Source organism: Ictalurus furcatus, chromosome 13, assembly GCF_023375685.1.
Source record: "Ictalurus furcatus strain D&B chromosome 13, Billie_1.0, whole genome shotgun sequence".
NCBI classification, from domain to species: Eukaryota; Metazoa; Chordata; class Actinopteri; order Siluriformes; family Ictaluridae; genus Ictalurus; species Ictalurus furcatus.
Window position 1 is genome coordinate 2,350,125 of NC_071267.1, and position 20,863 is coordinate 2,370,987.

The 20,863-nt window shown below is 42.3% G+C and overlaps 4 protein-coding genes across 8 annotated transcripts; 3 read left to right on the forward strand and 1 right to left on the reverse strand.

Annotated features, from left to right (window-relative positions):
• Window positions 1-802: 802 nt before the first annotated feature.
• On the reverse strand, window positions 803-5,089 carry LOC128617136 (elongin-B). 2 transcript variants are annotated; one of them, XM_053640146.1, is made up of 5 exons: window positions 4,946-5,046; window positions 3,175-3,322; window positions 2,911-3,045; window positions 1,621-1,729; window positions 803-1,509 (listed from the first exon to the last, which is right to left on the reverse strand). In XM_053640146.1, exons 3-5 carry the CDS (start codon window positions 3,031-3,033, stop codon window positions 1,397-1,399), a joined length of 345 nt encoding a protein of 114 aa, XP_053496121.1. In that variant the 5' UTR covers window positions 3,034-3,045; window positions 3,175-3,322; window positions 4,946-5,046; the 3' UTR covers window positions 803-1,396. The 2 variants fall into 2 exon arrangements, with proteins under 2 accessions (XP_053496121.1, XP_053496120.1); XM_053640145.1 differs by lacking the exon at window positions 3,175-3,322 and having other exon boundaries at window positions 4,946-5,089.
• An 11-nt stretch (window positions 5,090-5,100) lies between these two features.
• pkmyt1 (protein kinase, membrane associated tyrosine/threonine 1) lies at window positions 5,101-10,314 on the forward strand. Of its 4 annotated transcripts, XM_053640142.1 has the most exons (10): window positions 5,247-6,150; window positions 7,094-7,233; window positions 7,491-7,524; window positions 7,621-7,987; window positions 8,109-8,346; window positions 8,433-8,724; window positions 8,967-9,073; window positions 9,234-9,406; window positions 9,533-9,759; window positions 9,841-10,314. In XM_053640142.1, the coding sequence occupies exons 4-10, from the start codon at window positions 7,625-7,627 to the stop codon at window positions 10,025-10,027; spliced, it is 1,587 nt and encodes a 528-aa protein (XP_053496117.1). In that variant the 5' UTR covers window positions 5,247-6,150; window positions 7,094-7,233; window positions 7,491-7,524; window positions 7,621-7,624; the 3' UTR covers window positions 10,028-10,314. The 4 variants fall into 4 exon arrangements, with proteins under 4 accessions (XP_053496115.1, XP_053496117.1, XP_053496116.1 ...); XM_053640140.1 differs by lacking the exons at window positions 7,094-7,233; window positions 7,491-7,524 and adding an exon at window positions 5,101-5,228 and having other exon boundaries at window positions 5,824-6,150; XM_053640141.1 differs by lacking the exon at window positions 7,491-7,524.
• A 161-nt stretch (window positions 10,315-10,475) lies between these two features.
• LOC128617135 (zinc finger protein 205-like) lies at window positions 10,476-13,978 on the forward strand. The gene is made up of 2 exons (XM_053640144.1): window positions 10,476-11,595; window positions 11,687-13,978. The coding sequence occupies exons 1-2, from the start codon at window positions 11,415-11,417 to the stop codon at window positions 12,511-12,513; spliced, it is 1,008 nt and encodes a 335-aa protein (XP_053496119.1). The 5' UTR covers window positions 10,476-11,414; the 3' UTR covers window positions 12,514-13,978.
• A 3,033-nt stretch (window positions 13,979-17,011) lies between these two features.
• On the forward strand, window positions 17,012-20,393 carry LOC128617394 (60S ribosomal protein L19). Its single transcript, XM_053640490.1, has 6 exons — window positions 17,012-17,055; window positions 17,810-17,916; window positions 18,015-18,137; window positions 18,235-18,355; window positions 19,474-19,584; window positions 20,223-20,393. The coding sequence occupies exons 1-6, from the start codon at window positions 17,018-17,020 to the stop codon at window positions 20,344-20,346; spliced, it is 624 nt and encodes a 207-aa protein (XP_053496465.1). The 5' UTR covers window positions 17,012-17,017; the 3' UTR covers window positions 20,347-20,393.
• Window positions 20,394-20,863: the final 470 nt, after the last annotated feature.

A 20,863-nucleotide genomic window follows, 5' to 3' on the forward strand; every position in this document is an offset into this window, starting at 1 on the left:
ATAGTCTTGACATGTGCTTTCTAGGCAAAACAAGAGCGTGTAGTTATCTCAGATAACTCAGTTAAAACTTAATCCAGTTCTCATGCACAGTTAAAGAACCAGATTAGCCAAAGAAAACGACCACGAGTAGTAAATCTGACATACGTCATTTTTTTCATGGACCCCTTAAGCAACATATGAATAATGGGGTCCAGATGATCATTTCTATAGAACTAACCCCTATATGTGGAAGTACCTTCAGAACCCATCATTTACAATCATCTCTAATTACTTTTAAGATTAGATAAAATAAGACTTTATTAATCCCCAAATGGAGAAATTAGGGCTTAATCAGCCTGCTTAAAACCCCAGCTGAACGAAATGCAGGAATGGAAATATTACATTTTGATACTATAGTACAGTTAATTTGTCCACTCTATAATACCAGTTGTAAATGTATTAGCAGAGACACAAACATAGGATTTCAGAGGTAATATGTGGTATGACAGGAAGGTTACGGTAACTTAAATCACCACTCTTTACAACCACAGTGAGCAGAAAAGTATCTCAGAACGCACAAGATGTTGAACCTAAAAGCTTAAGATCACTCAAGACCAGTCCTGTTTTTAAAGAGACCCCACCCCACCTCACCTCACTTCTGCCATGAAGGAATTGTTTGATGTCTGGCTATAGGACGTAGGATCGAGGCATCAAGGAGGCTTTTTTTTTTTTTTTAAATACATATACACTGTATTTCCTTGTAACCGCATTTACAAAACATAACATTCACAGCACGTGAAAAGTTAAGGAAACACGACAAACGTAAAATTCAGATCTTTAATATCAGTGCCTAAAAGGGTTGCTTAATTGATAATAATAATAATAATAATAAAAAAAAAAGAGAGATAAATTACATAATGCACTATGAATGCAGGCTCGAAGTGAAAAATATGCTGTAATTCCCGCATGCGTCTCTCTCGAACGTCACAATATCTCTTACTGCAGAACACAAGAACCGCTTTCTTTCTGGTTTAATGAACACTATAAACAACACAAACGTCTTTACACTGCAAAATCAAGCCGTGCTCGGGTTTAAAGAAAGTGTGTGTGTGTGTGTGTGTGTGTGTTTGTGTGTGTGTGTGTCACAGACACAGTGAGGTGGAAATGAGAGTCAGTCCATAGTTAACAAGGAAATTTAATAAGCTAGATGATGTTTTTGTGTGTGTGCGCGTGTGTGTGTACGCGCGCTGAGGATGGGAGGGAGGGGACGGGGGGTGGTGATGGTCGGCTGTGTCCTGTTTTTGGTTTTCTGAAACCCCTAACCCCTTCTGAGTGCTCAGTCCGGATGGATCCTCCTCGTAACGGATTGGAGCGGCAGACTTCTCCTCCTCCTGCTGCGGTGTGTTTTTTTGTGTTTTTACTGCACCGACTGCTCATTGGCCGTGCTGCCCGAATCCTGAGGCTTCATCACGTCAGGAAGCTCGGGGGGATTTGAGAACGGATCCACTTGGAGCTGCTCAAATGCATCGTCTGCACACACACACAAATTAAAATAAATCCCATTAATTTTTTTTTCCATTTAGCTTCAGCATAGTACATGCTCACAGCACAATGGGTAGCGTTGTGCTAAGCAAGACGTACCGCTAATTCGGAAGGCGAGTCCGACTGTGGCAGGAGCCTGAGGTCTGGCCGTCTGATTAGTGAAACCAGAATCTCCCAGTGTTTTACCGTCATCTAGCAGCTGATCATCCTGTAACACGCACACACAGATAGTTAAAGCACACACCTGGTTTTAACAGTCCCAGTCTCACACCACACACTACTTTACTATATAGCATACTACCTTTGTATAGTGAAAATAATGAGTGTACAGTGTATTTTAACGAGCGCAACAGGCCCATGATGAATAGTAATGAGTGCATATTGATAACGGGTGAATATCAATGACTGTGAAATGTAGGTTGAATATCAATGAGCGTGTGGTGAATATTAATGAGAGCATGGCTACTGTTAACGAACGTATGGCAAATATTAATGAGCGTATTGTGAATAATGAGAGCATGGCTAATATTAATAAGTGTATTAATGTTAATGATTGTGTGGCTAATGTTAATGAGTGTGTGGTGAATTAAAATAAATTAAATTAATTAAAATGAAAGTATTATTGAGTGTATGGTGAGTATTAATGAGCGTATGGTGAATATTAATGAGAGCAGAGCTAATGTTAATGAGTGTATGGTGAATATTAATGAGAGCAGCGCTAATGTTAATGAGCGAATGGTGAATATTAATGAGAGCAGTGCTAATGTTAATGAGCGTATGGTGAATATTAATGAGAGCGGAGCTAATGTTAATGAGCGTATGGTGAATATTAATGAGAGCAGAACTAATGTTAATGAGTGTATGGTGAATATTAATGAGCGTATGGTGAATATTAGTGAGAGCAGAGCTAATGTTAATGAGCGTATGGTGAACATTAATGAGCGTATGGTGAACATTAATGAGAGCAGAGCTAATGTTAATGAGCGTATGGTGAATAGTAATGAGAGTATGGTGAATATTAATGAGAGTATAATGAATATTAATGAGAGTATGATGAATGATGAGAGCAGGGCTAATGTTCATGAGTGTGTGGTGAATATTAATAAGAGCATGGCTAATGCCAATGAGCATATGGCGAATATTTATGAGCACATGGCGAATATTTATGAGCATGTGATGAACATTAATGAGTGTATGGTGAACGTTAACGAGCATGTGGTGAATATTAAAGAGAACAGGGCTAATGTTAATGAGCATATGGTGAATATTAATGAGTGTGTTGAATATTCAATAAGGTATAATTCATAGCTTGAACAGGTCCTTCTCAAGTTATAACAGCGAGCATCGGATCGAGCTGCTAGTGCTGGTGGGGAATTGTAAACACTATACCTTGTAAAGTCTCTGGTCCTCAGGCGGTCTCTTCAGGATGCCCTCAACAATGCGTTTCAGCTCGTAAACAGTCGTGGACTCCTTTGCGTCTGTGAAGATGGTCGTCTTATGACGCCGGATCATTAAAAACACATCCTGTGGAGGCAAAACATTTGTTCACGTCAATCTACACTCCATACTTCATAATGACAAAGCAAATAAACAGGTTTGTGATAACTAACAAAACAAAACACTTAAATATCACATTGACATAAGTTTTCAGACCCTTTGCTAGGACAGTTGAAATTTAGCTCAGGTGCATCCCATTTCTCTAGATCGTCTTCGAGATGTTTCTACACTTGGATTGGAGTGTGGCAAATTCAATCGATTGGCTTTGGGAAGGCACATCCTGTCTATATAAAAGGTCCAACAGCTGAAAATACATATCAGAGCAATGTCAAAGGGGAAAAAATTCTGCTTCGTTGAAGGTTCCCAATGTGGCCGCAGTGGTTTCCATAATCCTTAAATGGAAGGAGTTCGGAACAGCCAGGACTCTTCCTAGACCCAAACTGAGCAATGGTGGGAGACGGGCCTTGGTAAGAGAGGTGTCCAAGAAAGGTTCACTCCGGTTGAGTTCCAGAGATCATACATGGAAATGGGAGAAACTTGCAGGTCAACCATCACTGCAACTCTCTACCGATCTGAGCTTCACAGCTGAGTGGCCAGATGGACATTGCGGCAAACTGTACAGATCCAAATTGGTAAAACGTGACCTTTTGTGTGGCCTACTTACACAAACTCCACCCTCGTACAAACCAACAAACCACAACCATTTCTTCGCCACCGAGCGATGGTTGGAAAAAGGGAATCGTGTGCAGGAAGAAGGACAGCCGGGAACACACCAACAAACCATGATGGCTGCTAATGAGCAGCTACTGTAGAGCAAGACACGCCCCAAAGGGTGAGATATAGACGTTCTGGAGAGCTTTTAATTGGAAGAACGGAGGACTAGTACAGGATGAGTCGTCAAAAATCTCCGGTGTATGTTGCTGAACTCCTGAAACAGAACAATGCATCCCAAGCTGAAGCAGCATTGTTAATAATCCTGAAGATCCCAGACCACCTGGGGGATTGATTATTTATTTTATTTATTTTTATTTTTTTCCACATCACCCCCAAAACTTAGGGATGGATTATTAACTCAACACATCTCCATCATTCACCTATCTTCAGTGATGATAAATCTGTTATTTCATTTTTAAAGATTTATGCTTCATACATTCACCATAAACACTTGATTTTGAAGTTTTCGACACTTAATTTTTTTTATAATTAGATTGTAGTTATAAATAATTAGTCTTTTTCTTTCAGGTATCCATGTTTTAAAAGTTTTAGTCTCCTTTTGAGGGCTTGACACAGTATTAGCTCTTCGAATGACGCTTTTTAAAAATGTTTTGCGTGTTTGTTTTGAATGCTGAAATGTTATTGTTATTATTTTTTTTAAAATTCAGAAGTCTCTGTATTGTGGGTGGAAACTTAGAGTAATAAAAGCAACTCCCCCCTTTAGCTTTATGCTAAAGCGGCCCTGTGTGCTGAGGTGCTGTTCAAGAAACTCGACAAAAATACAGCCGTTCACTGACTAGATAAATAAATAAATAAATCCCTACATTTTCACAAAATGTCGACGGTTTAATCCGAATCGCGTTTCTATGAACACCACAAAACACACGCCTCGCTAACGAGCCTGTAGCCTTTTAGCTACGACCGTGTGGCTACATCCCAAACCACTCCTTATTGTATACTGAGTGCACTACGTAAACCGTGAAAGACATTCACTTATACGCCATATTAAGCCCACCAATGTAGGGACTAACATGAAATTTGGGATTCGGCCATTTTGAAAGCACCAAACGCGAACCTTAATGATTTAGATGAACGAATGGGATTATTTTTTCTTTTTTTAAGGTCCATTAACAGTTCGAACGTCAGAAAAGATATGAATAAAGCTCAGAGTTTGTTTGAACGGTACGGTTTGATTAAGCTAACGTTTACTCACCATTTCTGAAGTTGTGTTGCACCATTCACCGCCCACTCCTCCGCAATCCCACAATGCACCGCCGCGACATGACGTAATTTACGCGCATCCCCGAGGTTACCAAAAACACTGGAATAAAGTCGGTGTGATGTTGGAGGTTCGATATTCGCAGATATGCGGAAATTAAGGGACCGTCTCTAAAGTTACATACGACATTGTTAAACACAATTCTAACTTCAATAGTATTTGAAGGGAATGACTTACAGTCATATAAACAACTGTAAAGTGTTCATCTAGGTGTCAGGTATGATGCACACCTCTTAGATTTCTGATATTTATTAAAATAAGCTATTAAATCATATGTAAATTAGATATGTCACTACAGAATGGGCTCATACACAAAATAGACATAATTTAAAGCTCAATAGCAGTTGAAGGGAATGATGTAAAGTCACAAAACCATCTGTAAAGTGTTCATCTAGGTGTTAGGTATGACGCACACCTTTTAGATTTTTGATATTTAACCCTACAATGCATGAAACAAAAAAACCTTCACGAATGCATAAAGGCGGTCAAAATGACCCGTACTGAATTGAATGGTTTTCTTCAAAAAGTACATGTCCTATTAATTAAATAATTTATATATATATATATATTGAGCTTTAATTTATGGTATATTTTGTGTATGGGCCCATTCGGTAGTGAAATATGTGGCAATATTTACATATGATTTAATAGTTTATTTTAATAAATATCAGAAATATAAAAGGCGTGCTTCATACCTGACACCTAGATGAACACTGTACAGTTGGCCTCATGACTATACATCATTCCCTTCAAATGCTATTGAAGTTAGAAACGTGCAAACCAGTTACTAGAAGTTTTGGCACTGCGTGCAGGTGCCAAGTCCTGCTGGAAAAGGAGATCAGCACATCCATAAAGCTTGTCAGCAGATGGAAGCATGAAGTGCTCTAAAATCTCCTGGTAGATGCTGCATCGACTCTTGACTTGAGAAAACACAGTAGACCAACACCAGCAGATGCCATGGCACCTCAAATCATCACTGACTGTGGAAACTTCACACTGGACTTCAAGCAACTTGGATTCTGTGCCTCTCCACTCTTCCTCCAGACTCTGGGACCTTGATTTCCAAATGAAATGCAAAATTTACTTTCATCTGAAAAGAGAACTGAGCAGCGGTCCAGTTCTTTTTCTCCTTAGCCCAGGTAAGATGCTTCTGACATTATCTCTGGTTTAGGACTGGCTTGACACTAGGAATGCGACATTCCTGTATTATAAATTTTTTATTGTTATATTTTGAGATACTGGATTTTTGATTTCTATGAGCTGTAAGCCGGAATATTGGCCTCCCATACACCACATTTCCCATAATCGTCTGCTCTCAACCCTAGCTAGTGTTCAGCTAATCATTGCTAGCTAAAAGCCATCTTATCTGTCACAGTGTTTGTTCTTCACATTTACTTTGTGAATGAGACAAGAGATCTGATTTCTTCAGCCAGCTAGTCTGTGGGTGGGCTCTGTGTACAGACATAGTGAGTAAGTCAGTGAAATAGACTACAAAACAGCTTATAGTCACAGAAAGCAGATTTTAATCGTTTAAAGTGTCTGAAATCAATACTTCCACAAGAGTTATTAAAAAAACCTTAACATTAATTTGTTTTTTTCTGATGAAGGAAAGATTCACTCATTCTGTTGTGGTTGCCAGAGTTGCCAGTTTGGATGCCTTGTTTACAAACGCGCATAATTCAGCATAACATTTCATTTCCAAATGGTTATAAAATAAATTATTATAAATAATGTTTTTAAAAAACAGATACATTTTAAACAAGATGATATCTCACATCCTACGTCTTTTTTTTAACGAGAGCAAATATACCCAATCTGTGGGTATATTAAACACCCAAAAAGTGTTAAATTCACCAATCTGGCAACTCCGTATTTCATTTCGACTCTCCGCCTCGCAACTGCTTGCGTCATCACCTGTTTTGGCGCGTGGTAATGAATTTTGAAACTTGTTTGCGGCGCGAGGGCAGGGAGAGACATAAACGGAGGGAGTTTAGCTAAGCTAAACTAAGAGGCGTCCACATGTCGTTAATAACTTACTAAATAAAGTGTTATGAATGACTAATAACGATATTTGTTTGTCAGAATGAGAGGTTTGTCTGAAGAGTTGTGTACAATGTTGTTGACAAACAGCTGTGAGAAGTCTGAAGCGGCGCTGAGTTAGCTAGCTAGCTAGCTGCTGTGGCTAACCATAACTACTTATAGTGTGTTCTCCAGGTGTTGTGGTAAGGCCTTTATTTAAAATGTGTTTAAATATTTATACGAAGTTATAATGTTAAGAAATGAAATAGAAGCTGTCTGTAAAGTCACTTGACTGTATTTAACGTTTGAGTCGTTTGGAGCGTCACAGTCACGTGACCTGGCCTCGCGCGTAGCATCCCAGTCACGTGACCTGGTCTCACTGTAGCTACAAATAATAAAAACAAACTGAATTAATTAATAAGCTTAATTTTAAAAAAAAATTTTTATCCCCCCCCCCAAGGTGTCCTCAAGATCAAAGCAAACTAATATTCAAGGTGGTAATTTTATTTCTATGGTTTCCCCCCACCCCCCAAACACACACACACACACACCATTGAACTAATAAATATAATCCTTTTGTGTTATTTCAGATCCATGGCTGTGGGTGAGGAAAGTGAAACCGTGGGCACCCCGCTCCCTCTTCCTGTCCACTTCTCCCACGCCGAGCAGTCTTTCTCCCTGAAGAAGCGTCATCTCCTGTTCTCCTCGTCCTCTCGCTCCTCATCGTCCACCTCCCCCTCTCACCTGCTCCCTCCTCGGCCTCCGTCCAAAGGCTGCCCCCCCCTGAGCCGGGTCTTCCCTCAGCGCCGGTCCCATTGGGCGCCTCTGTCTCAGGCTCTGATCGAAAACCCGCCACCGCTTTCCATCTACGACCCGTCCAAGCTGCAGTCCTTCTTCAACCAGTGCTTCGTCAACCTCGGCCTTGTCGGGCACGGTTCATTCGGAGAGGTTTACAAGGTGACAGTTGTGTTCTTCCATCTTTCTCTTATTTTCCCTCTCTTTTAATTATAATTTTACTGCATACCTAAAGAAGTAACCTGGGCCAGTGGGTCACCGTTGGTGTCTATTTGTGCTTCAGGTGCGGAGTGTTGTGGACGGGCGCGAGTATGCAGTGAAGCGTTCGGCGCAGCGTTTCCGCAGCGACGCGGAGCGAGCGTGCTGCGTTCGCGAGGCTCTGAATCACGAGCGTCTCCGTCCTCATCCTCACGTGCTGGGCTTCTACGCCGCCTGGGAGGAGGCCGAGCGGCTCTACATCCAGACTGAGCTCTGCTGCACGAGTCTGCTGCTGCACGCCGAAACGCAGCCCGCGACCGCAGGTCAGCCGCCGCGCGCTTCCATGCGTTATAGTGCTATATAAAACCTCGTTATCGTTATCCGCATTTCTTTGTGCGTTCCTCTGTAGGTGAGCAGCATGCATGGGATTACCTGTGCGACCTGCTGTTCGCTCTGGGTCACCTACACTCGCAAGGGTTCGCCCATCTCGACCTCAAACCGGCCAACGTGTTCCTCACCCGCTCCGGCCGACTCAAACTAGGGGACTTCGGTCTGCTGCTGGAGCTGGAGCGAGGGACGGAAAACGAGCGAGTGGCGGCGCGAGGGACGAAGGAGAAACACGATGCACAGGAAGGAGATCCGCGCTACATGGCTCCTGAACTGCTCAGGGGAGACTACGGAGCTGCGGCAGACATCTTCAGGTCAACTCATGAGACAATAAAAATTAGAATATAAGAAAATATAATATAATATAAAATTCTTTATACTATGCGTTTATACCGGTGCTATGGGAAACCCTCAATCCTGATTGGCTAACAGGTCCGCGGCTAAATATTTTCATATCATACAGTTACATACTAAATGTATGCAAAGCTGCTGTTACATGTTTGTTTGTTTATTTATTTATTTATTTATTGTGCTAATCTGTTTATTTCCCCATCAGCCTGGGCGTGTCCATCCTGGAGCTGGCGTGTAGTATAGAGGTTCCTAAAGGAGGCGAGGGGTGGCAGCAGCTCAGAAAGGGACTTTTACCGTCAGAATTCACTAACGGTTCGTCTGTTTTGTACGTGATGATCTCTTTTAGAAATCGCTCAGATTGATATTTCATATCAATTTGTATTTATTCTGGTAGCTCGGTTCTGTTAGAGTTAATGTGTCAAATGTTAACAAAGGAGTGCGTGTGTATGTGTTTCTGTGTGTGTGTGTTTAGCCCTGTCCCTGGAGCTGCAGCATGTAATCAGGCTGATGTTAGTTCCAGATCCCAGAGACAGAGCGACAGCAGAGCAGCTCCTGTCTCTGCCTTCTGTCCGCAAACGGGGGTGGAGACGCCGACTACGCCTCCATCTCCGAGAGAGCTGGCTGTGTGTACTCGCCCTCGGCCAGGTGAACCATCAGGACGCTGTTAAACGCTATATTTAATTAACCGTCAATCTTTATTTTATCACTATGATGTATAATGTGTGGGTTTTTTTTTTCCCCTCCTCTTCCTGTCTCTCTGCGTCCTTTCAGTCCCTCTTCTGTGCACTCTTCGGCCTGCTCTCGACTCTAAATCTTCCCCTGATCTCTCGCCATGACCCCCCGGCACCCCATACACCTCCTCGGGAACCCTGGGACGTCGACGGCGACCTAAGCGCCCTGCAGCGCAGCAGCGCGCTCTCCGACTCGGCCAGCGACGACCCGGTGTTTGTACCAGGACCGCTGGTGTTAGAACACTCCCCTTCTTCATTCGCACACAGGTAGAACACCTTTTTTTTTGGACGGTAACCGTGTACACGATGTATAAACACACATAAATGTGTTTCTTTCTGTCTCAACAGACTCCAGGCCAGATTCTCAGTGGGAAGCACTTCGACGCCCGCACACACCCCCTCAGACACCTCACACGCGCGCTCGCCCCGTCTCAGTCCGATCCGCTCGAGTTCCGCAAAACACTCCGAGCGCAGCTTCGAGCCCAAAAACCTGATCACGCTCTTCGACGAAGCTTCTCTAGAGAGTGAGCCGTAACGAGACAACGCGTCGTGTTTATTGCTGCAAACGTTCTGAAAATTTTCGTAAATTTTCGTACGTTTTCATCTTTCATTTACTGTGTGTGTTTTTTTTTTTAAGAGATTCTGTATTATATTATATTATTACATGTCGAGAATGGTGCAGTGCTTTCTAATGTTGCTGGGTTGTTATTTTTTTTTAAACTCTGTAAATGATCATCCCTTTTTTTTTTGTGATGATCGCGTTAACCCGTGTACATCATTTGTTGATGAAGCTGTCGACGACTAAAGATCGAATTGTGTTCACCCGTTCTGTCTTTTATTTCCGCTTTTTAAAACATGATACACAACAAACACGACTTAAATCAGTCATTAGATGACGGTAATTCTGGCTGTTACATGAACGACAGGTGTATATTAATACACATAATAAAAGAAGAAGAAAAAAACAATTTAAAAAAACATGTTTAACAAAGAAATACATATAATCGTTGATGTAGTGATGTTTTTTTTTGTTAGGACACAGCGCTAACATGAACTAACACGTCTCATGGATGTTCTTAAACATTAAATATAATTAGAAACCGTTAAAAAAAATAAAACACTCCAGAACTCGCGGTTATATGAAACGAATTAAATAATTTAGGGAGTGGAGTTATTACATACGCACTGGCAACCCTGAGTCGGATTTTAAACAGATGTTTTTTTTTTTTGGGAACAATTTGGCAACCCGTCCCGGTTTAGGAGCAGCGTTGTCCCGTTCAAGGCGACCGGCGAGAGGCCGTATCCTAAATGGCAATCTACTCCTCAGGCACGCGCACTATCGCTGTGAATGAATCATGGCTTCTGCACCCTCAGTAGTACACTACATATTAAAAGCGGAGCGCTTTAGGATTCGGCCGCGGTCTGTTGACTTTAGCCGGAGATGGTTTTAGCTCGCAGTAAATGATTTTTTTTTTGGCTAAAAGTACACGTTTAGATATATATATATTTAATCCCAGAATAATAATTAAAAAGAGTTAAATGTTTGTCGTGAGAAGCTGAAAATAATTTTCAACTATTTATTATTTTTGTTTAGCCAAGCTAGCTTCGTGGTGAACTCGATATCAATTTAGCCACACAACGCTAGCTAGCTAGTTTAGCTTGTAACGATAACCGACTCTTTGAGAGAGCTCTTTTTCTTGAGTTTACTTGTGCTTCGTTTTCTGTGTTATTATATGTGAGGAGATTAATGTTAAAATCCTGACGTTTCAGTGTACTTTACTAAACAGCACGACTCGGGAAAGTGAAGCCTTTAATTCTGGGTCCGATTCGATTCCGTCGCTGATAGTGTGACGTCATCAGCGGTATTTGTGTGAAACCGGGACATTACTGTTACCGCGGTGTGAATTTATTTAGCTTCGGCCATGTCGAAGGTGGAGCGTCTGAACGCTCGGGTCAGTAAGCTGCTGACGGCGGCGGTGCAGGAGGTGCTGGAGGCCGTGAGGGAGACGGTGTCCGAGTACCAGGAGAAGACGGCTCGGACACAGCGGGAGAACGAGAGACTGAGGCGAAGGTTGCAGGAGCTCATGTCCAACAGACACTCTGGTGAGAATCGTTGACAGAAACATCCTACACATGTTAGCGAGCGGTGCGGTGTAACTGTGGCTGTGTTGTTTTTTTGTTTGTTTTTTTACAGGTGCGGAGGACGTAGCGAGACCGACCGACTCGGATTCGTTATCAAGCGGTGTCGCTCAGAAGGAAGATGAGCTCAAGCGGGAGACAGGGAGTGACCGAGACAGACTGAAACCCGGTCCTGCGGTTTCTCAGGTCGCGCATTCGTCCTCGTCCCAGCCTCGCTTTGAAGCCTCCGATCCAAAAGTCCCTTCGCTGTTCGGTGTCCGAGCCGAGGTTTCAGCGCCAGACTACGTTTCCTGTAACGCGCAGTCGCCTGAGCGAACGAACTGCGCCGCTACAGATTTCACCCCGAGTGTGATCAAAACCGAAACGGAAAACGAGGCGTATCCCAGTTACGCTTCGCAGACTTACGCTTACCGGACGGAGCACATGACTGCGCAGAGCACGCCGTCCCGCACCGCCGTCGTCCCGTTTGCGCAGTTCGACGGCTCTTTACAGAGACTCATGACCGAGGACATGGAGCAGATCGGCGCCGTATTAGACGGTGACCAACCGTTAAACGGTTTATCATACCGGAGGAGCGGGTGCAGCTTCCGGGTGCGGCTGGCGGAGAAGCGCTTCTGCTGCGCGCTCTGCGGCCGCACCTTTAGCCACGCCGGCGACTTTAAGAAGCACAAGCGCGTGCACACCGGCGAGAAGCCGTACCTGTGTACACTGTGCGGGAAACGCTTCAGCCAGTCGGGGTACCTGAAGATCCATCAGCGCTACCACACGGGAGAGAAACCGTACGCCTGCAGCACGTGCGGGAAACGTTTCAGCCACTCGAGCAATTACAAAAAACACCAACAGACTCACGTGGCTCAGAGTCTGGGCAGTAATTTAGTTTAAGAGAGTTTGTTTGGACATTCGGAGAACCATACGATCCGGAGTTTGTTTTTTTTACTCGCATGCTGGTTTTCTTCACGGCCACACTGCTTTTCAGATTATAACCACAATGTGAGAAATGCCAACATTTTCTGAAAGTCTTTCTAAGAAAGACAAAAATTTAGGCAAGTTGATTTTTAAAAAAATTCTTTTTGAGTTTTCTTTTAAATTATATATATATATATATATGTTCAAGTATGTACAATGATTTCGTAATAAATTTTTCCTTTTGTTTTCACAGCCGGATCGTGTGTGTTTTTAAACGATTGAATAATACCGTTAAACTGTGATATAAACAATGAGCTCAGACTGTGCATTCATCAGTAGATCCATACTCGCACAATTATTATTAAAGGGGTCATATGATGCTTTTTTTTTTTTTTAAGGTGTGTAATATATCTTTGTGCATGTATAAGATCTGCAAAGTTACAAAGCTTTGTACCTAACTAACTAACTATAACAGAGAACACTGCTCCAGACCTGCCTAAAACACCTCGATTGAGGTCCAGATATCATTTCCGCAAAGGTCTGCGTCACAACTTGAAATATATTGTGGCTTAAAGCCACTGTAATTTATTACATTTTTAATTAATAAAAATCTTTTAAAACTGTATTTTATGTCATCGCTTCAGGACATGACGTTGTTAAAGTGAAGAAGACAAACAAAATCATTATAACGTCGTATCGGAGTTCCTTAGATGCCAAAGCTCGATTACGTGATTAAGGGGCGTTACAGTTCTGATACACGCTTGAAGTTTTTGGCCAATCAGAGCACTCTGGGATTTTTGGAAGGAGGGGCTTTGGAGAATCCAGAACTCAAATCAGAGCGACTAGGAATAGAGTTACTGTGATAATGTACAGTTTGTGAAAAATTATTATTATTTTTTTTTAAACATTAAAGCATGTTAACCTATTCTATTACACCCAATAAACAAAATTTTAAAATCATCATACGACCTCTTTAATGTTAATAGCAGACACGTTATCAGGGGAGGAAACTCGGAGAAACGGAGGTATTGCCGTCTCTGTGACAGTTCTGACCGGTTTTAAATAAATAAACAATAAACATAGTGTGATGAAGCTGAGTTACCGTTAACCGTTAATAATAAAGCTGATTATTTTCCTTATAACTGCACATCCCAACGTGTTTTATTCCTCTTACTCCACAGCAATCTGCCAACAATTTTATGCAGGTTCAAGCAAGTGATCAGATACGAAGCTCACAGGACAAAGAAAGGCCCTGAACATGAATGTGCTGTGCTTGCGCCATGTATTTACAGTCTTCGTTCATTCACTCATCCTTAGTTACTGCCTGGTCAGGGTTGCGGTCTTTTCAATTTCGGGCAACATTAAAGCACCTGGTGCTCTCAGGTGGAAACTGTCATCTGAATCCAGTGCACTGCCGAGTTCCTAAAGAAGTACCTCAACTATATTGAAGGTGTACAGTGCCCTCCACTATTATTGGCACCCTTGGTAAATATGAGCAAAGAAAGCTGTGAAAAATGGTTTTATTGTTTAATCTTTTGATCTTTTGTTCAAAAAATACTCTGCTCTCATGGATATCAAACAATAATGAACACAACACAGGTTTATAAAAAAATCTGTTAAATATAGGTATGCAACAATTATTGGCACCCCTATGAATTCGTATGAGAAAAATATATTTGACGTATATTCCCATTGATATTTTACATTTCTTTAGTACACCTGAGTGACTAGGTGGTGGCTCTTTAATGTTTTGGGGCTGTTTTTCTGCCAGAGGACCTGGAAATTTTGTTAGGAACCCTGGCATCATGGACTCTATCAAATATCAACAAATATTAAATGAAAACCTGATTGCCTCTACCAGGTCTTCCAGCAGGACAATGATCCAAAACATATATCAAAATCAACACAAAAATGGTTTACTGACCACAAAATCAAGATCCTGCAATTGACCATCCACGTGCAACGCTTCGGTACCTTTTTCCAGACAGCAGGAGGGTGAAGAGTGTGTGTGTGAGGGGTGTGTGGGGTTATCCACAATGCTGGTGGCTTTGCGGATGCAGCGTGTGGTCTAAATGTCTACGATGGAGGGAAGAGAGACCCCAATGATCTTCTCAGCTGTCCTCACTATCCACTGAAGGTCTTACGATCTGATAAGGTGCGATTTCCGCACCAGACAGTGATGCAGCTGCTCAGGATGCTCTCAATGGTTTGTCTGTAGAGCGTGGTGAGGATGAGGGGTGGAAGATGGTCTTTTTTCAGGCTTTGCAGAAAGTAGAGGCGCTGCTGGGCTTTCTTGGTTATGGAGCTGGTGTTGAGGGACCAGGTGAGGTTCTCTGCCAGGTGAACACCAAGGAATTTGGTGCTCTTGACGATCTCCACGGAGGAGCTGTCCAGTGGCGAGTGGTCGCGCCGTGCTCTCTTGAAGTCAGCTACCATCTCTTTTGTTTTGTCCACGTTCAGAGACAGGTTGTTGGCTCTGCACCAGTCCTTTAGCCACCGCACCTCCTCTCTGTATGCTGACTCGTCGTTCTTGCTGATGAGATCCACCACGGCCGTGTCATTGGCGAACTTGATGATGTGATTGGAGTCGTGCGTTGCTGCGCAGTCGTGAGTCAGCAGAGTGAACAGCAATGGACTGAGCACACAGCCCTGAGGAGCCCCCGTGCTCAGCATGGTGGACCTCAGACTGAGGTCTCCCAGTCAGGAAGTCCAGGATCCAGTTGTAGATGGAGGTGTTCAGGCCCATTAGATTCAGCTTTCCAAACAGGTGCTGAGGAATGATTGTGTTGAACGCTGAGCTGAAGTCTATGAACAGCATTCCAACGTAGGTGTCCTTTTTGTCCAGGTGGGTGAGGGCAGGATTTACTGTAGGGTGGTGGCGATGGCATCATCTGTTGAGCGGTTGGGACGATACACGATTTGAAAAACGGGTTGGTCTAAACAAAAGGTGCCATGTTCTAAGTTGTTTAACACATCTAGATATAAATATCAGGGAATGAAAGCTGAAATTCTGATCTGTCATCTCATATTCATCTTTCGATCCTAAAGCCAAATGTCTTCAGTGTATAGAAAAGAAAATTGTCCTTGCCGTTGAAATACTTTCAGCAGGGACTGTAGATAGATGGATGGATTGGATGGATGTATTTTATTGATCCCTAAGGGGAAATTTGGGGTTGTATAACTGTCATTTTATATGAATGTAGTCTGGAAATCAGGCTGAGATTTAGTAACAGCATACTCCTCCTTGTTACCTTCTTCAATTGGGGTAAATTGTTCCTTTAAAAATAATAAAACCTATATACATCACAACAATCAGTACGTTTACATGGACAACAATAATCCGATATTAATCCGATTAACCTGATATTAATACTCTGATTAAGAAACTACCATGTAAGCAGCAATTTCTGATGACCTTAATCCGACTAAAGTCATACTCGAAGTAAACACAAATGGAATTAAGACGTATGGAGTATTCCTGTTTTAGTCGCATTATCGAAGTGCATTACAGACATGTACACACCTTAATCACACTATTAACGTCGTGTGAGAGTTTTCACCACATTTTGGACACAGGACACATACACACACGGCAGTGCTCAACCGTTTGACGGCAAACAAGAGCGCACGGCTGCGTCCGAAACTGTGTACTTACGAATTACACGTATTTCAGCTAATATATAGCAGGTAAGTACGAGGTTTCGGACACAGCCCACGGCTTCAAGCAGTCGTCTATTTGCACGTACAGCATGACAAATAACTAACTGCACTTGAAGCTTTCATAAAATTAAAATATGAAACACCCAAAACTGTATACGGTACCATAACGAAGACCAACTGTATGTCGATACGTGAAATTCTGGAGGGAACATCGGACGGCGTGGCGTGGGGACGTAATGACGTGTGCCGTTAATCGATAACGGGAACATGAAAGGAATATTCTAAAAGCAACTCATGTAAATACCTTAATCAGAATATTGTCAGTAATTAGATTACTGCTGTCCGTGTAAACGTAGTCATTGATAGAATTGATAGAAAGTAATGAATTGTTACAATAACACAAAAACCGTTGTTTTTATCTATTCATCTTTTATTTTACACATATTATTTAATATATATTATTATATAATATTTATTTATTTATTTATTTATTTATTTATTTATTTTACTGGAACGCCGGCACAAAGCGCCTCCTTGTGGCGATTGCTAGCACTCTCCTCATCGGTCCTCTCGCGAGACTTTATATTTTTGGAACGTACCACTGTTACCGAACATAGGGGGTACGCTCATTCTTTACGCTTTAAAATGAACAATATTACGGTTTATTATACATAACAGGGACCACACTTATAATCATAACCATTTAAAACAATAACACTAGAAAACTATTTTACACTTTTAGATCTTTCTACATGATTTTCTGTCCAGTTCGATGTTTCCAGAGTGCGCCCGTCTGATATAATGGTAGGCTCCGGACCCCATGCTCCTTCCTTTCTCTCTAAGATCTGCAGCCATGAGGTAACGACTTACGTCCAGCTCCGGCTGAAAATACCAATAAATATGTTTAAAACCTCACCTTACTTGAGAAGTTATTGTAAAATATGAATGTTCTGCGTAATGTGGACTGAATCCGACTTTAAGCGGTTAATAGTTGTGAATGGGAAAATGTTTTAAGGGAAAAAAAAACAGATTCGTGTGTGCGCGCGCATGCAGGCAGGCCTCGAGTCGTATCATGGCTCGCGCTGCTCACCAACTAATGGCTTTTTTTTTTTTTTGGCTCCTGTCAGAGGAAAGCGTTTTCTGAGGCGAATTTGTGTTGACCTTCGGGTCGGAAATAGCGGCGTGGAGCGGGTTTTGTGGTTTAAGTGAAGTTTTTAACGTGATAAATTTCCACAGCGTCGACTTTTTAAACGTTGACGTCTTTTAATTTTTCAGCTAGCCACGTTAGCTTCTCTTAGCTTGCTAGCTAGCTAGCAGTCTGACGGTTAGCCGGTTTAGTCCAGCGCGAAGAAAGTTTACAGACCAAACACTCACTGTACTTCACTTCAGAAAAATCCCACTTATTAAGACTTAATTCTATGTCGTGTGTGTGTTACTTATTCCTTTAATCATGTACGTCAGAATTAGCATAAATATACAGCAAACCTGTTATATGTTCTGCTCGGGTCGTGTGTGTGTTCCTAATAAACACTTAGCAACACTTTATAGTCTAAGTATTATGCATTATGAACTCTATGTAGTTCATTCCTATGATGTGTGTGTATTTATTCAGCATGCTCAGGCTCCAGAAGCGCTTGGCCTCCAGCGTCTTGCGCTGTGGCAAAAAGAAGGTCTGGCTCGATCCAAACGAAACCAATGAGATTGCCAACGCCAACTCTCGTAAGTTCTAAGCTAGTTCTTTTGAACTTTAATTGCCCGAGATCAGTCGGTATTTTGTGCGAAAGGCTTCATATGTACCTTTCGTGTGTGTGTTGCAGGTCAGGCAATCAGGAAACTGGTGAAGGATGGTCTCATCATCAAGAAGCCCGTCACTGTGCACTCTCGCGCCCGATGCCGCAAAAACACGCTGGCTCGCCGCAAGGGTCGCCACATGGGCATCGGTACGTGCCTTTGAAAGATCCTGCCTTTCAGTGTCGTCTTCGGTGATAACGCGATGGCGGCGATAACGTTTCGTCATGTCTGTCTCTCCCTCCGCAGGTAAGAGAAAGGGTACGGCGAATGCTCGTATGCCCGAGAAGCTTTGCTGGATGCGCCGGATGCGAATCCTGCGCCGCTTGCTGCGTCGCTACAGGGAGTCCAAGAAGATCGACAGGCACATGTACGGCCCAGTATCCGGCTTACTTGGACATACAGCTTTGGAGTTGTTCCCTTCTGCAGGGTTTACATGCGTCTACGATCTTTTATTTAGGGTTAAGGTTTAGTTTATAGTTTTATTGTAGGCGTTTGTCTGAAAAACCTTAATGTGTCGTAAAACTGGCATGTTGATATTATATTAGGGCTTTAATGATTATTTTGATGATCGGTTATAATCGTTATTCCTTCGATTAATCGATTAGTCGGATTAGAAGGCTAATTAATGAAAATAAATAAAAACGTGTGTTCCCGTTATGCCCAGTGTTGTCCTTCAAACACTGAAGGCTGTGAAAAAGGTATTAAATGGATCTATGTGGGCTGTTATACGTTGTGCAAAGGATTAAAAAAAATATTAACTTTGGGGGAAAGACAACTAATTGTTCACGAGCTTTAAAGCAGATGTTTAATCACTAAATTAAAAATGGTAAAAAAGAAAAACGAAAGTACACACTAAGAGGTTGAATGTCCTGCAAGAACACACACGTTCACTCGTTTGAACACAGTAGCATGTTGCTTTATTCTGTAAGCCTATGACACTTATTACATTTTTTTATTATATATATATAACAATTACGTGTTATAACCCCATTACTTAGTGCTCTCATAAACATAATTACTTTTGTTTCTAAACATAGCATCAAACATCATATTTGAGCAGAAATTTATTTTAGTCAGTTGTGCGCTGTTTGATTGCGCTCATTCAGTGGCGTTTAACTGAGACTCGCTCGCTGTAAGGACGAACCTCTATGTAAAATGAAAACACTGGCGCGAAGGACTTCTAACATTTTAGAGATAAGGATATAAAAATGTGAAGATGTGATTTCTGCTCTGATGTCTGGAACACATTAAGCATCTGAAAGGACAAGCCACGTTAATACACTTGCGAGGTTGCTTAATATACAGTGGGGGGGGGGTATCCACAGTGACGTCACAGCCCTGACTAATCCTTCATGACATTCGTTGTTGATTACTTATCGATTAGTCGTTCTTGCTAAGAGGAAGAAAGCCCAGCATGTCTTACAGGTCACTAAAGCTGAAGATGCACTTTAATTAACGCTGTGTGAATGTCTCACCTGTGTGCAGGTACCACAGCCTGTACCTGAGGGCCAAAGGTAACGTGTTCAAGAACAAGCGCATCCTCATGGAGCACATCCACAAGCTGAAGGCAGACCGAGCCCGCAAGAAGCTCCTCTCGTAAGTCGCACCACACAACCCATCATGAAATCTCGATACCGAAACCTGTAGTTCACTACTACTAAACCTTCACGCTGTTTCAGCACTGATCTTAAACTGTCCAGGTTGAAGTACAGGATCAGGTACCAGTATAGCAAGCGTTCAACTAATGGACTCGTATGCAGATTTTCAATCCCCTTTAAACGGGGATTTAAAGGAGTTTTAGCGTTTTCTCGTGGCAGAAGGAGTCCAGCTTGTGTATCAGTAAGCTGTATATTAAGAGAGAAGCAGTGCCATACCTTTTTTTGTCAGCATTCTGATTCTTCATACATAGTCTCGTCATTCAGAACAGTGAGAACCACTTTCACGCAGTTTGATGGATGTGTTCGATGACCACTCGGACTATTCCCTGCAGTCTTATTCGAAAGTTCTACGAGCTAGTCTCAGAGCCTATCTCGCGTCTGTTCATGTCTGATTTCCAGCAGGGACCGAGTCAGACTGAGTTACTGTAGCACATTTTAGAGTTCACACTGAAACACTAGGTCCAGCTATCCGCGGTAAGGCGCGAGACGAGCCGCTCCTCCTCCCTGGAGGACAAAAATCACGTCTTAGGAAATGTATTTGAACAGCCACTAAGGTTTTTTCTCGTCTGTGCGCAGTGACCAGGCCGAGGCTCGTCGCTCAAAGACCCGCGAGGCACGGAAACGCCGTGAAGAGCGACTGCAGGCCAAGAAGGAAGAGATCATCAAGAACCTGTCCAAGGAGGAGGAGGGCAAGAAATAAACCTCCATCTGTCGTTTATTCTAATAAACCACCCACAAAAGTGAAAACGCTTCAGTGTCTTTTCTTTGTGTGCTGAATCCAAACCCAGATTCGTGATGTGGGGCTTTTCTCCCAAACACCACTGTGTCGATGGAGAAACGCGGCTACGTCTCGAATCGGGTATTAGTAGTGCACTAGCTGTAGTGTGATGGTTCTAGGGGATGCTTGTCAAAAAGACAGCACGCGCTGTTAATACCTAAACTAGCTGTTCTATTATTATTACTCAACATGTCAGGCACTCAGGAATGACCACTTTAAAATAAATAAATACCTAAAACGTTTGAACATAACATTTGTGGAATATCACGGATTAAGTGAAAGTTCATTCTTATTCACACTTCTTTAGAAATATAACACTGGCTTAGTTTGTTACATCATGATTTAGAAATGTAAAGCATAAAAAGTCATTGTTACATGAGTGGGTTTTTTTTCCCCCTTCAGGCTTTCTAATGTTACAAATACAAGCGTGTAAAATTGA

Coding starts and splice junctions, on each gene's coding strand:
- LOC128617136 (XM_053640145.1), bottom strand. Junction 1,730..2,910: donor AGGACCAGAGACTTTACAAG/GTATAGTGTTTA, acceptor TGCGTGTTACAG/GATGATCAGCTGCTAGATGA. Junction 1,510..1,620: donor ACTCGCCTTCCGAATTAGCG/GTACGTCTTGCT, acceptor GTGTGTGTGCAG/ACGATGCATTTGAGCAGCTC.
- pkmyt1 (XM_053640140.1), top strand. CDS start 7,625: ATGGCTGTGGGTGAGGAAAGTGAAACCGTGGGCACCCCGCTCCCTCTT. Junction 8,725..8,966: donor GCTGCGGCAGACATCTTCAG/GTCAACTCATGA, acceptor TTTCCCCATCAG/CCTGGGCGTGTCCATCCTGG. Junction 9,760..9,840: donor CCTTCTTCATTCGCACACAG/GTAGAACACCTT, acceptor CTGTCTCAACAG/ACTCCAGGCCAGATTCTCAG.
- LOC128617135 (XM_053640144.1), top strand. CDS start 11,415: ATGTCGAAGGTGGAGCGTCTGAACGCTCGGGTCAGTAAGCTGCTGACG. Junction 11,596..11,686: donor CATGTCCAACAGACACTCTG/GTGAGAATCGTT, acceptor GTTTTTTTACAG/GTGCGGAGGACGTAGCGAGA.
- LOC128617394 (XM_053640490.1), top strand. CDS start 17,018: ATGCTCCTTCCTTTCTCTCTAAGATCTGCAGCCATGAG. Junction 18,138..18,234: donor GGGTCGCCACATGGGCATCG/GTACGTGCCTTT, acceptor CTCCCTCCGCAG/GTAAGAGAAAGGGTACGGCG. Junction 19,585..20,222: donor GCCCGCAAGAAGCTCCTCTC/GTAAGTCGCACC, acceptor GTCTGTGCGCAG/TGACCAGGCCGAGGCTCGTC.